At 35.6% G+C, this 15,183-nt stretch overlaps 1 protein-coding gene across 3 annotated transcripts; it reads right to left on the reverse strand.

Moving 5' to 3' along the window:
* Positions 1 to 578: 578 nt before the first annotated feature.
* On the reverse strand, positions 579 to 4,950 carry LOC120141613 (65-kDa microtubule-associated protein 1-like). Of its 3 annotated transcripts, none has more exons than XM_039156427.1 (11): positions 4,845 to 4,950; positions 4,078 to 4,125; positions 3,878 to 3,967; positions 3,571 to 3,774; positions 3,227 to 3,481; positions 2,933 to 3,148; positions 2,599 to 2,754; positions 2,207 to 2,518; positions 1,623 to 1,710; positions 1,223 to 1,371; positions 579 to 1,060 (listed from the first exon to the last, which is right to left on the reverse strand). In XM_039156427.1, the coding sequence occupies exons 3-11, from the start codon at positions 3,947 to 3,949 to the stop codon at positions 767 to 769; spliced, it is 1,746 nt and encodes a 581-aa protein (XP_039012358.1). In that variant the 5' UTR covers positions 3,950 to 3,967; positions 4,078 to 4,125; positions 4,845 to 4,950; the 3' UTR covers positions 579 to 766. The 3 variants fall into 3 exon arrangements, with proteins under 3 accessions (XP_039012358.1, XP_039012356.1, XP_039012359.1); XM_039156425.1 differs by having other exon boundaries at positions 3,878 to 3,971; XM_039156428.1 differs by lacking the exon at positions 4,078 to 4,125 and having other exon boundaries at positions 3,878 to 3,971.
* Between the last annotated feature and the right edge of the window lie 10,233 nt (positions 4,951 to 15,183).

Genomic DNA, 15,183 nt, shown 5'->3' on the forward strand with positions numbered 1-15,183 from the left:
GCTCTGTAAACTTATTCTTGCTGGTTCATAGGTTCTAGGCATGGTGGTGGGGCTTAATGATCTGCAATCATAAACGAAGAAGGAACTCCCAAGCTATTATTATTGGACCATTGATGTCATGGGAAATATATCTCCATAAATGTTGATGGAGGAGCTTCTCGGCTTTATCAAGGGTTTGCTATCATTGCCTATTTGCAATCTATGTTGTTTCTATTCTTTATTTTTATAAAGTATTCGTGTCTGACATATTTTCGAACATGGGTATTAGGATTTACTCTCCAAGGACCCTCACACCGAAGTCCGAGTAACATAGTCACTACTCTATTTGATAACTTGCTTGTAATATGCAGATGAAATTTCAGTTTCAAACTATTGCCGTAAAAGATCACAGAACTTCCTTTCCTGTAATGGTTTAGCGAAGATGGTTGAAATCTCTTTACAATAAAGCGTATTTGAGTCTGCCGCATCAGTGTACTTCAGTTTAAGATGGTTTAAATGAACCGAACCGGTCCACTTTTAAGTCAAAATTCAGTAACCGAAAACCAGTTTGGCCAAACATCACAATACCACACAGCTAATGAGACAACATTTATAGGAAACCAGCTTGAAAATGTCAAGCATCACAATACTACACAACTAATAACGGTATACTCTATAGTCACTCACTATATTACTACAAAAGCTCTTCAACTTTGGACCGATATACTAAACAATATCGGGTAATAACACTAGTTAAGAAGACGGTGTAAAACATCTAAATTTATTATTAGGGTGATGCCGGAACAGGATCGGTTCCAGAAACATGGGACGCTGCATCCTCCTTTGATATGGCAACAAAGTTGGCAGGGGCCGGCAGCCTCATACTGTCTCTCTTCCCATCTTTACTGGTAGATCTACTTCCATTCTGACTGGCACTTAGAGACAACCGTCTGCTAGGGGCTCCATTTGCTCGAGACCCCGCCACCTTCTTTGTACCAGCTGATCGAGTAGGGGTTGACCTTGAACTGAAGCTGGCTTCTTGTTGTTCTGTGATTTGCTGCTCGCCAAACTTCTTCTGATCCTGTAGGTTTATAAGTTACCACATTTGATAGAAAACGCATTTTAGTATACCTTATACAGATTGAAAGACCATGTTAGCTGAAGACTTTTTAGTTCACCTTCCTATCTAGGTCCATGCACAGTTATTTCATAGGTAGAACTAACAAATTAATCAAAAATTTACCCGAAGCCTCCTTTTCTCTTCTTCCCTTTCTTGCCTGAGGATGGCATATTCATCTAGCATGGCAAGGAGAGGCACACCATCGTATTTAAATGCTATGCCACGATTTTCCTCCCAAGCTCGTGTTTTGGCAACCAAAGTGTCGACCATACCTAAATAGGCCAATAAAACCAGATAATACAGAAAAAGTCTAGCTATACATGCATGCTAACTGCTAAGCAGATCTAAAGTAGTAGCATTATAGAAATTCTCCTCTACAATGTAAATGTCAAAAGAAAAATGCCGTCAATGAGTAGAAACTAGGAATAGTTGCTTTCAGGGGGTTATTTCAGTTTATCTCTTAAAATGGGTGCTTTATTCATGTCCCATATGGTGACCACCTTAAGGTATATGCACACATTACCTGGAATTTTGTTGACCAGAATACGAGCTTTCTCGGCACGCTTGAGATTTAAGTGTGCACCCCTGCTTGCATTATACCTGTTATCGTCCTGTTCCAGCAGGAAAATATCAGTGGAATGACACAATCGGGAAATGATAATAAGCTAAGCGCATTAGCATGGAAGATCACCATCAAATTTGCATTTTTAGTATTATTTTCGTAATTGTCCCCATATAAAGATAAAGGGTATACATTTTCAAAAGCTGATCAGCTAGTAGTCATTCATTCCATCAAAAAGAAAAAAAAAGCATTCATAAATTCTAAATCCAAAACATTTATCAGGGATGATCGAAATAAATAAGTTTCAGATTCAAGGATCAGCATCAAAGGGACTTATCAAACCACACCACTTCAGGCCAAATTCTCAATTACATCATGTTAGGATGAAAAAGTTGCACATATATTGTGGCCACATTATCAGAATAATTGCTGGTATCTTCAACTGCAAAAGTGCAAATCAATGCACTCATCGGTCCCACCGATAAAGGGAGAGAGGTGGGAGCAAAAAGCCGCAGAGAAAGCAAGGCTGAGGAAGATGTGAGTACCCGATTGTAGTCATCAAGCCAACTTTCTTCTTCACAAGCTGACATCCATTTTTCAACCCTATCCAATATTTCTTTTCTACTAAGGGCTTCTTCTTTTGCTTTTGTGATCTGATTATCCATATCAGCTAGTAACTCAGTAGGCTCAACATTCCCAGAATCAATCAGAGCCATAATTTTCTCCCTAGCAGCCTCTGGATCTATCTCTATATGAGCATGGGCAAATATCTCCTCAAGCTCCACTTGCCTTTTGAAAGCAAGTTCCTTCATTCTGCTTGACTTTAGCTGATCAAGCCTTTCAACTTGTACCTCTACCTTCAAGAGAAAAGAAAACGAACACAAGTAAGCAACTGTTCTAACTCAAACTTAAAAAACCAACATAGAAACTTGATTACTTGTTCAATCAGATCCAGAGCAAGAGCACCAGGAACAGTCACTTCATCAACTGAAGCAGAGATGTTGCAGGTAACATGGTCGAATAATCTCCTTTCATCTTCAGGAGCGTCCATCAAATTCCAAAGATCAATTAGCTTAGTTGCCAACTCCTGAAGCTGTAAAAAGAGGAACATGTTGATATAATATATTAACTCCTTGGAATAGAGGTATAAAGTTGAATGTAGTATAAAGCTCATATTTATGTCGGTAATAAAGAAAAATCCATTAGGTCATATAACTATATGCCTAACACTGACAGTATCACTAGAAAAGAACTATATTCAACAGAAATACCTTATGAAGCCTCTGCTTCTTATCTTCATTTAAATCTGAGACTGTCTTCGCCAACCTTAATAGTGTTTCATTGCTGATGTTTTTTGACTGCACATATGTGGCTTCATCTAAGCTTGGATGAACTTCAGTTATAGTACTAAAGAAGTTCACTCCAAGGACAGCACAGAGATCATGCACAGTGCTAACAAAATCAAGGACTTTATGTAGCCGGTCACTCTGCAATGTAATGAGAAGTTAGGGGGTATTGATGCACAAAAAGACTTAATGACAGAATATATAAGACAATGAATTTACCTTCTCTTTTTGAAGTTCTCGGAGCTTTGCTTGATATTCATTCAACTTCTTCAGAGACAAGTCAGACTCATCAACAGCGGGAGCACCGGTCTGCTCACTGGTGCTCCCTGCAATTTCCCCACATATTTTCTGAATCTGTGATTGTACATCGGAGAACTCCTTAACTCTCTCCTCTTTCTGTTTCCACAGCTGTTCAAGCGCAGGTGCTATAGCAGCAAGTTGCTCCTTGATTGTCCCTGATGCCTTAACAGTGTCCTACAGTAAACGTATAAACAACATTAATTTTCATACCAAGAGTATTACCTTCCTATACGATTATAGCATGAAATTAATTGATTACTCACAACGCCAAGAAAACTTTTGTCTCCAAGTGCTGCTACAAGTGTGGAAAGTTCAAGTTTAGCATCCGACAAGGTCAAAAGAAGTTCTGCTCTGGATTTTGCAGCCTGCTCAACCTTCCGCTTGTACACATCCAAGCACTCTTGTTCTATCTGCAGAAGCATCTTCTCTCTCTCTTCATCACATTCGCCAACTTCATTCCATATTTCCTTCAATCAATTGCAGGACATTTAACCTCCTATATTTCTGCATACAGATATGTACGAGAAACAAAGATTTTACGGGAGAGAACAAGGTTAGAAGCCACATTACTTGCAGTTTCTGCAGTAATGTGCCACGGGTGGTTTCTCCTAGAAGAGGGTTCTGTGCATCCATTACTGTCATTTACTCTACCACTCCAACCTAGCTGTACCAAGGGAAGCGTTTAAAAGACATCAAGGCAATTTTCTTTCAAACCTAGCGATACACAAGAAAAGAACAAACCAGAACTAGAGAACTACGCATATATATACCTTAATGACCAGCTAGAACAGCAGCTTACCAGACTAGATGACATACACCTAACAGCATAAGTCAAAAACAATTTCAAATCATCAAGTTAGGAGAAGTTTCATGAATTATAGTAGCCAAAGAATACCAAGGAAAAAGAAAAGAAAACTTTATAACGTAAAAAGCTATCAATCGCCGAGGGGTTGGAATATTTAAGTGATATAATCTGAAGAATTTTTTGTTTTCGGAAAATGCAATAAGAAGGCAAGCAGGGAGTATTGTTGAGTTCAGATCATAGTAGAAAAGAAGTAAAAAGTGCAATTAAACAAAGCAAATAAACTTGCAACAACAAAAAAAGGGTTGCTCTAACACTGAAATTGACAAGAAGTGATTAATCTTGAACAATTCTTGCAAGAAACAACAAAAAGTTCTTGAATATTTCACTTCAAGACCAATAAAAATGAATCTGATGGAAATTTACAAGGAAAAAAAGAGCACGAATCTTGCACTAAACATTCGGCGTTGAACAACAACAACAACCCAACTTCACAATTTCATTTCTTTCTCAAAATTCAGTAAACGTTCAATCTCACACTAAAAACCACAACGTTTCAAGAAATCAACTACAAAAAGTCAAGAATAACATCATATCTTTCTTAAAACCCAACTAAAAAAAAAGAAGGAAGGAAACATCCTTGGTTCACATTAAAATAAAAACAAGAGTAAAAAAGAAGCTGAAAATGCAGTGAGAACTATAAAGAAAGGGAGGAGAAGAGTTAATGAAGCATACCCAGATCCTATTTAAAGCAAAGGTTTCCGGGATTTTATTTTACTTTCAGAGCTATAGCTTTGATGTTTGCAGGGAGTGAGAGAAGCTTTGGTACAGGGAACAGAAACGATAAATGCGGACTGTTGTACGTTTTATTAACGTATCTACTATTCTTGATAAGTTCATTTCAGATCGTTAAGTACCCCTCCTTTTTGCGTTATTTACGAAGATAACACTGTCAGTGTGTCGGTTTCTAATCCTTTATTATTTGCTCATAAAAGTTGTTTAACGATTCGATTTAAAATGTATTAATCTTTGTAATGAAAATAAATCTTTTCGGTTTGAATTAAACAGACGTAGGAATGTGGTCTCCCCCGAAACAATTTCATTAAAGAAACAAAATAAATGAAAAACAAGAAATGGGCATATTTGGTAGTTAAGTTGAAGAAATAAGAAAACAAAACAATAAAGCAATGGGCGCAACCAAAGGCAAAGGGTGAGTGAGTGTCGATGGGGATCAAGAATCAAACATGCCTCAATCTTTACACGAAGCATCATTGGCATGCAAAAAGGCGTTGCTGTTTTCTAATACTTGCTGTCATGGTTAATCCTCTCATGGCCCTTGTCGTAACCGGTTTTCGTCCGGGCACGAAATATTATAATTGACGGGGAAATTGATGTGAATAAATGTTTTTGAAAATAATTTGAGAGTCGCCATCGGCCTTTTGGGTCAGGTAGGTCGAATACCTAAAAATTATTTTTTTTAAAAGAGTTTTAAAGAAAACACTAATAAAAAAATGAACTGATCTGCGTTTATAACCAAAAATTCATTCTTTTTAATAATAAAAAGGGATTCGTGGTCGGTTACATTTACGGAAGGATTAGCACCCCTACAACGCCCAAAATTGGTACTTTTTAATTATAAATTATCTCTATTATTAAAATTTAAAAATTCAAAATATATTTAATTTATAATTTTATTATTTCAAAATTAAAATATCAGAAAAGAACTTCTAGGTGCCTTAAGACAGCTCTTTTCTTTAATATTGATAATATTTTATATATATATATATTTTTTGATTTTAAAATAACAGAATAGGACATCCAGTTGTATTAAGACTGTCATTTTCTTCGATATTGAAAAATAAATATTAAAATAATTTATTTAAAATAAATATTTATTTATTATATATATATATTTATGACTATAATAAAAATATTTAAATATATATAAACAAGTAAAATAAAAAATACAATTATAGCCATATATTTAAAAGCAATAAACAATACTTAAAATAAAGGACTAAATTATAGTAAAATTAAAAATAAAAAAACCAATTCATAATTAATCAGAATTATGAGGATTAAACATGCTATTTTCTTATTTAATAATTTAGTGATTAAAATAAACTTATTTAAAATTCGAATATAAGATTAAAATAAATTAAAAATATAAACTAGGGATTAAAATATTATCTATTAAAATTAAGGGATTAAATCTGTTATTTATCCTAAATATATTATTTTAATATAAAGGACTAAAATAAAAGAAATTAAAATTCGAAGACTGAATTAAAAATATTATAAATTCAATTTAATGACTAAAATGTAAAACATATAAACATAGGATTACGGAAAGGGTTTAACATTTATAAAATTACACAAATAGCCCTCCCCAAAACGGCGTCGTTTGGGAAGGGCTATTTAATGCCCAAACCGGCTGGCCCTTCGGGCCAGCTATCTCATTTCTTTTTTTTTCTTTCTCTCTCAAACAGAGAGAGAAGAGTTCTCTGGCTTCTCTCTAAACTGAGAGAAGCCGTCCCGGTCAGCCACCGCTACCGGGCTCCGACCACCGCTGCGGCCACCGTTAATGTGGCCGGAAATTACAAAAATCCACCAAAATATAGATCGGGACGGTCTAAAACCGTTTCCGGTGTTCTTTTTCCTTAAAAAGCTCCCAATCGGAGCAGATCTACAAAAATACCTTCGGTTTTCGTTGTATCCGGCGAGGGTTGGGGTTCTCCGATGACAGAGTAAGCTTCTTTCCTCTCTTCTCTTCTTTTTTTTTTCTTGCTGCGTTGATGTTGACTGAGATCGTTGGTATATTTTTAGTATATCTTTTTTTTTCTCTGTTTTTTTTCTCCGTCTCTCTGTGTTCTCTGTCTCTCCGTTTTTTTTTCTGTCTCTGTTTTCGTCCTCTTTTTTCAGGTTGGGGTGGTGGCTTTTATAGCCACCACCGGTGTGGCCATCGGACCGGTCCGAAGATGGGGTCTCGGTGAGTCACCGGACTACCAGTGGTGACTCACCCCGTAGCCATGGCGTGGACGGCTGGCGTTGGAACTTCTGGAGCCTTCGGTTGGGACGTGGCAGCGGCGGAGGCGGCGAGATAGCAGCGGCGGCCGCGTGTCCCTAGGGTATCAGACCCTAGGGTTTCCATCTGGGGCAATCTGGACCGTTGGATCTCTCAGATCCAACGGCTGTGATGAGGCGGCCGACTAGATTAGGGTTAGGAAACCCTAACTGGAACCCCAAATGTTTAGGGTTTCTGGTTTGATCTGGACCGGTTCTGGTTTGTTTGTAACTGGGCCGGTCCAGTTGTAATTGGTCTGTAATTATTTATTTATATAGATTTATTTAATATATATTTAATAATAATAATAATAATGATAATAATAATAATAATAATAATAATAATAATGTGGGTAAAAAATTAGTATCTTCAGCTGCCCCTCTTTGCTCATTCTTGTGTTAACAAGAATAGGGCAAAGATGAAAAGATAATAAAATTTTTTATCCATTTGGCTTCACTTGATTATAATGGAGATATTGAATAAATTCTTCTCTTTCTTCAAATGAGTTCTTCTCATTATGAACTTTCTGCTGGGGATGATGATCCATCAAATGATGAATTCAAGCAAAAGATTGAACAAGTTCTTCTCATTATGAACTTCTTCTTCCTTCTTCAGATGACGAGTTCTTCTCATTATGAACTCTACCTGGCAATGTTGATCCATCAAATGATGAATTCAAGCAAAAGATTGAACAAGTTCTTCTCATTATGAACTTCTTCTTCCTTCTTCAGATGACGAGTTCTTCTCATTATGAACTCTACCTGGCAATGTTGATCCATTAAATGATGAATTCAAGCAAAAGATTGAACAAGTTCTTCTCATTATGAACTTCTTCTTCCTTCTTCAGATGAGTTCTTCTCATTATGAACCTTCTCTGGAAAAGATAATCCATCAATTTGATGAATTCAGAAAAAAGGTTGAACAAATTCTTCTCATTATGAACTTCTTCTTCCTTCTTCAGATGAGTTCTTCTCATTATGAACCTTCTCTGGAAAAGATAATCCATCAATTTGATGAATTCAGGAAAAAGGTTGAACAAATTCTTCTCATTATGAACTTCTTCTTCCTTCTTCAGATGAGTTTTTCTCATTATGAACCTTCTCTGGAAAAGCTGATCCATCAAGTGATAGAATTAGGCAGAAGGTTGAACAAATTCTTCTCATTATGAATTTCTTCTTCCTTCTTCAGATGAGTTCTTCTCATTATGAACCTTCTCTTGAAATGTCAATCCATCAAATGATAGATTTGAATCTTTGCTAAAATCTTTGAAATTCCTGTTAAAAATTCAACAAGAATAAAAATGAATGAAAATGCATCTATTTTGCAAATGCCTAAATATGATGCATGAATGTTAAGTTGTTTGATTTCAGATTGGTGAATTGAGTATTTCTTCAATTGTAAAAACCCAATAGATCTTTCTTCTTCAAAACAAAGAATCTATCATCTTTGACAAATATAAATGTAGATATAATGTCACAAAACCTCTTGAGAATAAAACTCAATAGTATAGGCTCTTGAAAAGCTTGTATTCAGGCAACATGTTGATTCTGATAACAATTCATCTGATTATGAAGTGACCTTTCAAGATGATTTCACAGATATCGATAGTTCTTCTAATACCGAGAAATCTTGACTTCTGATTCTGATGAAGAGAATAAACTGTTATACTTGACAAAAATGTGATTCTCAGAGGCTGAAACTTCAAATAGCTTTCTTCCGGTAAAAGATGGGAAGCCATTATGTGATGATCCCAGTTACAAGCAAAGGCGAAACTTGTGCTATGATTTTTGGGAAAGGAATAAGCAAAAGAAGCTTGAAAAGAAACTTCTTAATGAAGACGATCATGCAGTTCATCTTTTAATTCTAATGATTGGTTCTGTAGTTCTTACCAAACCAGATCAGATAACTCAAAGAACACTTCCAGAAGATGCTATGAGCACATTCATCTTCCAAATTCAATGATTGGTTCTGCCAAACCAGATCAGATAACTCAAAGAACACTTCCAGAAGATGCTATGAGCATATTCATCTTCCCAATTCAATGATTGGTTCTGCTAAACCAGATCAGATAACTCAAAGAACACTTCCAGAAGATGCTATTAACAAATTCATCTTCTAAATTCAATGATTGGTTCTGCTAAACCAGATCAGATAACTCAAAGAACACTTCCAGAAGATGCTATGAGCAAATTCATCTTCTAAATTCAATGATTGTTCTGTCCAACCAGATCAGATCACTCAAAGAACACTTCCAGAAGATGCTATTGGCAAATTCATCTTTCAGTTAATGTTTGGACTAGGATATCACAATACTTATTTGATGTAGAGCCAGAATTTGTAGATTCGAAGTATTTCCATGCTACTACACTGAAAAGGGCTATATTCATAATTCTGCCAATTAAGAACAGATTTTCTCTTATTTTGCTTCCTCCATGTGCTGATGCTTTTCCATTGACAAAGAAATGATGGCTTTCATGTGATCCAAGAACAAAGTTGAACTGTTTATAAACATGTACATGAAGTGCCAAATTGACAGAAAGGATCTATAAGGTTCTTGAAGCTTATGACAATGAGCTACCTTCAAGTGTCCATAAGTATGTTCTTAATGAGTGCTGAAAATGGAATCTAGTATGGGTTGGAAGGAATAAAGTTGCTCCACTTGAACCTGATGAGGTGGAAATACTTCTAGGTTTCCTTAAAAACCATACACAAGAATCTGTATAGAGATATGTTTCCCAGTGATATCAATGTCTTGTTTCTTTTTACTGGAATCAAAGCTACAAAGGTTGCCTTCTACTGTCTTAGTATATTTTTGAAAACAGATGTGCAAGACCTAAATGGTGATCGATTGGAGCAATTGATGAGTAGAATTGTCAAATTCGACCTTATTCAAGATGGTGATGATTTGCTTACTTTGTATTCCACGTATTTAAAAGTATTAACATAAAGTGATATTCAGAAATCTTTAATTTATTTCAAAATTATGTTAAATCATAGAAGAATAAATTGAATTTCCAAAAATAAATTGAATCTCAAATAAATTGAACTTGAAATAAATAGAATTGTATTCAAAGTTATGGCAAACATAAGAATGATAAAAATTCAAATGTCTCAACAAATTATAAGCATAAGTATTTCTAAATTAATCAAGTTGACACAATTTAGAGATGATGTAAGCTTTTGTCTGGAAGATCTCAAACGTTGTTGAAATGCTTGTAGATGTGAAGTTTCTTCCAAACTATCAAAATCTTAAGAGAGTTCAATTGCCAGATGCCTAATATCAACCTGCATTTGAGCCGCCTTTTCAGGTTTTCAACTCAAATCCTTCTTTTGGTTACAAGATGCTCTTTGCGAGTTTTCACCTTGACCCCTCTTTTTTCTCTTTTTTTTTCTTTATTTTTTTTTCTTTATTTTTTTTTTCTTCAAGCATAATATTTCTTGACAGAATCCGAGTTTATTGGATTTCTCAGAATTTTTCCATCCATTTCTGCTAAGATCAATGCTCCTCCGGAAAAGGCCTTTTTTACAACGTATGGCCCTTCCCAATTAGGCATCCATTTCCCACGGAAATCTTTATGTATAGGTAAGATCTTTTTTAGTACTAGATCACCCTCTTGGAATTCTCTTGGATGTACTTTTTTGTCATGAGACTTCATCGTCCGTTTCTGATACATCTGTCCATGGCAAATAGCTTTCAATCTTTTCTCCTCAATAAGGTTCAATTGATCAACTCTAGCTTGGATCCATTCAGATTCATCCAATTTTATTTCTCTCAATATTCGAAGCGATGGAATCTCAACTTCAATTGGTAAGACTGCTTCCATCCCATAGACTAAAGAAAAAGGCGTTGCCCCAGTAGATGTTCGAACAGTAGTTCGGTATGCATATAGAGCAAAAGGTAACTTCTCGTGCCAATCTTTGTAAGTTTCAGTAGTCTTTGTAATGATTTTCTTGATGTTCTTATTTGCTGCTTCAACTGCCCCATTCATCTTTGGACGATATGCCACTGAATTTGCATGTTTGATCTTAAATTGTGCACAAAGTTCGGTCATCATTTTGTTGTTCAGGTTCAGAGCATTATCTGTAATGATCCTTTCTGGTAGGCCATACCGACAAACTATCTCTTTCTTTATGAATTTGCAGACTGTGGACCTCTTAATATTGGTATATGAAGCAGCTTCAACCCATTTGGTAAAATAATCAATTGCCACAAGGATGAAACAATGTCCATTCGATGCTTTTGGTGTAATTGCTCCAATGACATCTATTCCCCACATAGAAAATGGCCAGGGTGCTGTCATTACATGTAAAGGAGATGGGGGTACATGAATCTTGTCTGCATATATCTGGCATTTATGACATTTCCTTGCATAATCAGTGCAATCTGTGTACATAGTAGCCCAATAGTATCCATATCTCATTATCTTTCTGGCCATGGAAAGACCATTTGCATGTGTTCCACATATTCCACTGTGTACTTCTTCAATGACATTTCGAGCTTCGCTGGTATTTAAACATCTCAATAGCATTTGATCATTGCTTCTTCTATACATAATCTCTCCATCAAGAAAATATCCAGCAGCCATTCTTCTTAACGTTCTTTTATCAATTTCCGATGCATTTGGTGGATAACTTTGATTTTTGATATATTGCAGGATATCATGATACCATGGTTTACCATCTACCTCTTCTTCCACACTATAACAATGTGCAGGAATTTCATAAACTTGCATTTTGATTGGCATCATATCAACTTTCTTAGTTGCTTGAAACATAGCCGCTAATGTAGCCAAAGCATCTGCCATTTGATTTTCTTCTCGAGGGAGATAATTGAAGGTAATTCTCTCAAATTCTTTTACTAATTCGAGTGTAAAATTTCGGTATTCCAACAATTTGGGGTCTTTTGTTTCCCATTCTCCTCGCAATTGATACACCACTAACAATGAATCTCCATATATCTTGAGAAATTTGATTTTTCTTTCTATAGCTGCTTTCAATCCCATGACACAAGCTTCATATTCTGCCATGTTATTGGTGCAAAAGAACTCCAGTCTACTCGTAAAGGGATAATAAATATTTTCTGGAGAAATTAACACTGCCCCGATTCCTCGTCCCAAAGCATTAGATGCTCCGTCAAAATAAAGCTTCCAGGTTGCAAATTCATCATTTGTTCTGACTTCTTCATTCATGGATATGCATAACAAATCTTCATCGGGAAAATTGAAGTTCAAAGGCTGATAATCATTTGATACACGACTGGCCAGAAAATCAGCTATTACACTTCCTTTTATCGCTTTTTGGTTGACATATACAATATCAAACTCAGATAATAACATCTGCCATCTAGCCATTCTGCCTGTCAAAGCTGGTGATTCCATTAAGAATTTCAAAGGATCAAGTTTTGATATCAACCAAGTAGTATGGTATAACATATATTGTCTGAGTCTTCGAGTAGTCCATACCAAAGCACAACATAATTTTTGTATTGGTGGATATCGAATTTCACAATCAGTAAATTTCTTGCTCAGATAATAAATAGCTTTTTCTTTTCTTCCAGATTCATCATGCTGTCCTAGTACACATCCCATTGAATTTTCGAAGACCGTCAAGTAGAGAATTAATGATCTATCAGGCATTGGTGATACTAAAATTGGGGCATTGGATAAATATTTCTTAATAATATCCAAAGTTTCTTGACATTCTTCATTCCAGACTTCAGGATTGTTCTTTCGAAGTAATTTGAACACTGGATCACATTTGTTAGTTAATTGAGAAATGAACCGATATATAATTTAATCTTCCCAAAAAGCCTCGAACTTCTTTTTTTGTATTGGGTGGTGGAAGATCTTGAATTTCTTTTACTTTATCTGGATCAATCTCGATTCCTTTTTTGCTGACCACAAATCCCAAAAGTTTCCCGGAAGTTACCCCAAAAGTACATTTAGCGGGGTTGAGCTTTAATTGATACTTCCTCAATCTCTGGAAAAGCTTTCTCAGATTTTGAATATGTTCTTCTTCAGTTCGGGATTTGGCAATCATGTCATCTACATATACTTCAATCTCTTTGTGCATCATGTCATGAAACAAAGTTACCATGGCTCTTTGATATGTTGCCCCTGCATTTTTCAATCCAAATGGCATCACTTTATAACAGAATGTGCCCCACATGGTTATAAATGTTGTTTTTTCCATGTCTTCAGGATTCATTTTTATCTGATTATATCCTGAAAATCCATCCATAAATGAAAACCATGCATGTCCTGCAGTATTGTCCACCAATGTGTCTATGTGGGGTAATGGAAAGCTATCTTTTGGACTAGCTTTGTTGAGATCTCTGTAATCCACACACATTCGAACTTTTCCATTTTTCTTTGGTACGGGAACAATGTTGGCTACCCATTCTGGATATTTAGATGCCTGTAGGAAACCTGCATTGATTTGTTTCATCACTTCTTCTTTGATTTGCAACAACATTTCTGGCCTCATTCGTCTGAGCTTTTGTTGGACCAGTTTATATTTTGGATTGATTGGAAGCTTGTGTATCACTATATCTGTGCTTAAACCAGGCATATCTTGATAAGATCAGGCAAAGATATCTTTGAACTCTTGAAGGAGATTTATCAATTCTTGCTTTATCTGGATGGTCAGAGTAGTACCAATTTTCACCTCTTTTATTTCTTCATCTGTTCCCAAATTCACAGTCTCAACCTTTTCTTTGTGGGGTAGAATTTGTTTGTCTTCTTTTTCTACCAATCTTAATAGTTCAGTAGGAACATCACATTCCAGTTCATCCTCACACCCATTGATTTCTTCCAGACATATGGGCTGCTCTAAATTTATCACTGGATTAAATTTAGGAATAAACATGCTATTAACATGGTGACACCTGCAAATTTAAGTCGGACATATTTCCGAAAGAATATAGTAAATTTATGAAATAAATGTAAAAATGTAAGAAAATGTAAAGAATGATTGCCATATGAAAATTTTAAAGAAAATTCCTTATATTTAACATAATTTCTTTTACAAGATAACAAAAAGTTTTCATATTTTTGAGCTAAACATAAAGATTAGTTCTGAATATTACTCTGCGTTAATATTAAAAACTATAGGAAGATCTTCAGTGGTCCAGTTGTTGAGTGTTTCTCCAGGAAAACATGGGCGAATCCTATCCAAGTATTTGCCAGTCTTGTTGTCATTCATGATCATGTTGATAAATAATCCATTCATAGATTTTTCAACTATGTCTTGATCTTTCGTCAACTTTTCTTCTTTAAAGGCTTCAACAAGCTACTGTTCTACATTAATTGTTCCCCCCTGATCTGAATATGGTCTTCAACTGTGGGAATGACATGTGTTTCCAAAGGATTTCTCCTCCTTTCAATTTTGCCTTTCTGTCTTCACATCTTCTTTTCATCTCTTTGTTCTTTTGCTGAAGATTGGGCTTAAACCCCAGCCCAAAACGGTCTTTTTTCATCTTTATACTGATAGGAACCGAAATCCCTTGAAGATTCTTTCCTAGACCTTTCCCAGCTTTAGCTCCGATGCCTAAGTTTGTCGTACTGTCATCTTGGTGCAATCAGACAATCTGGGATATGGAATTTTGCTTCCTTCTGCAATAAAGGTTGCATTTACAAATTCAAGAGCTCGGAAAGAGCATTCAAGAGCATCATCATTGGTGTCGATATATGGAACATCACTTGTTACCGACGCAATGATTTCTTCTTCAGCTCCTACGCATATTAGTTGTCCATCAACAACAAATTTCAATTTCTGATGTAATGAAGAAGGAACGGCTCCTGCTAAATGAATCCATGGCCTCCCTAATAGACAATTATATGTAGGGTGGATGTCCATCACTACAAAGTCAATATGTACACGACTGGTCCAATTAACAACGGTATTTCCATTTTCCCAAGCACTTCTTTTTGAGTACCATCAAATGCTCGTACTACATTCTGATAACTCTTCATGTGTGATTGATCTAGAGGCATTCTTTGAAGTGTGACT

This window comes from Hibiscus syriacus, unplaced genomic scaffold, assembly GCF_006381635.1.
Source record: "Hibiscus syriacus cultivar Baekdansim isolate YM2019G1 unplaced genomic scaffold, ASM638163v2 tig00110812_pilon, whole genome shotgun sequence".
In the NCBI taxonomy this organism is placed as follows: domain Eukaryota; kingdom Viridiplantae; phylum Streptophyta; class Magnoliopsida; order Malvales; family Malvaceae; genus Hibiscus; species Hibiscus syriacus.

Bases quoted from the DNA above. Each gene is read 5' to 3' on its own strand.
- LOC120141613 (XM_039156428.1), bottom strand. From the start codon at position 3,949: ATGACAGTAATGGATGCACAGAACCCTCTTCTAGGAGAAACCACCCGT. The intron at 2,519-2,598 runs GTAATCAAGTTT...TTTCTCTTGAAG, and splicing joins CTCTGGATCTGATTGAACAA to GTAGAGGTACAAGTTGAAAG. The intron at 1,061-1,222 runs GTAAATTTTTGA...ATAAACCTACAG, and splicing joins AAGAGAAAAGGAGGCTTCGG to GATCAGAAGAAGTTTGGCGA.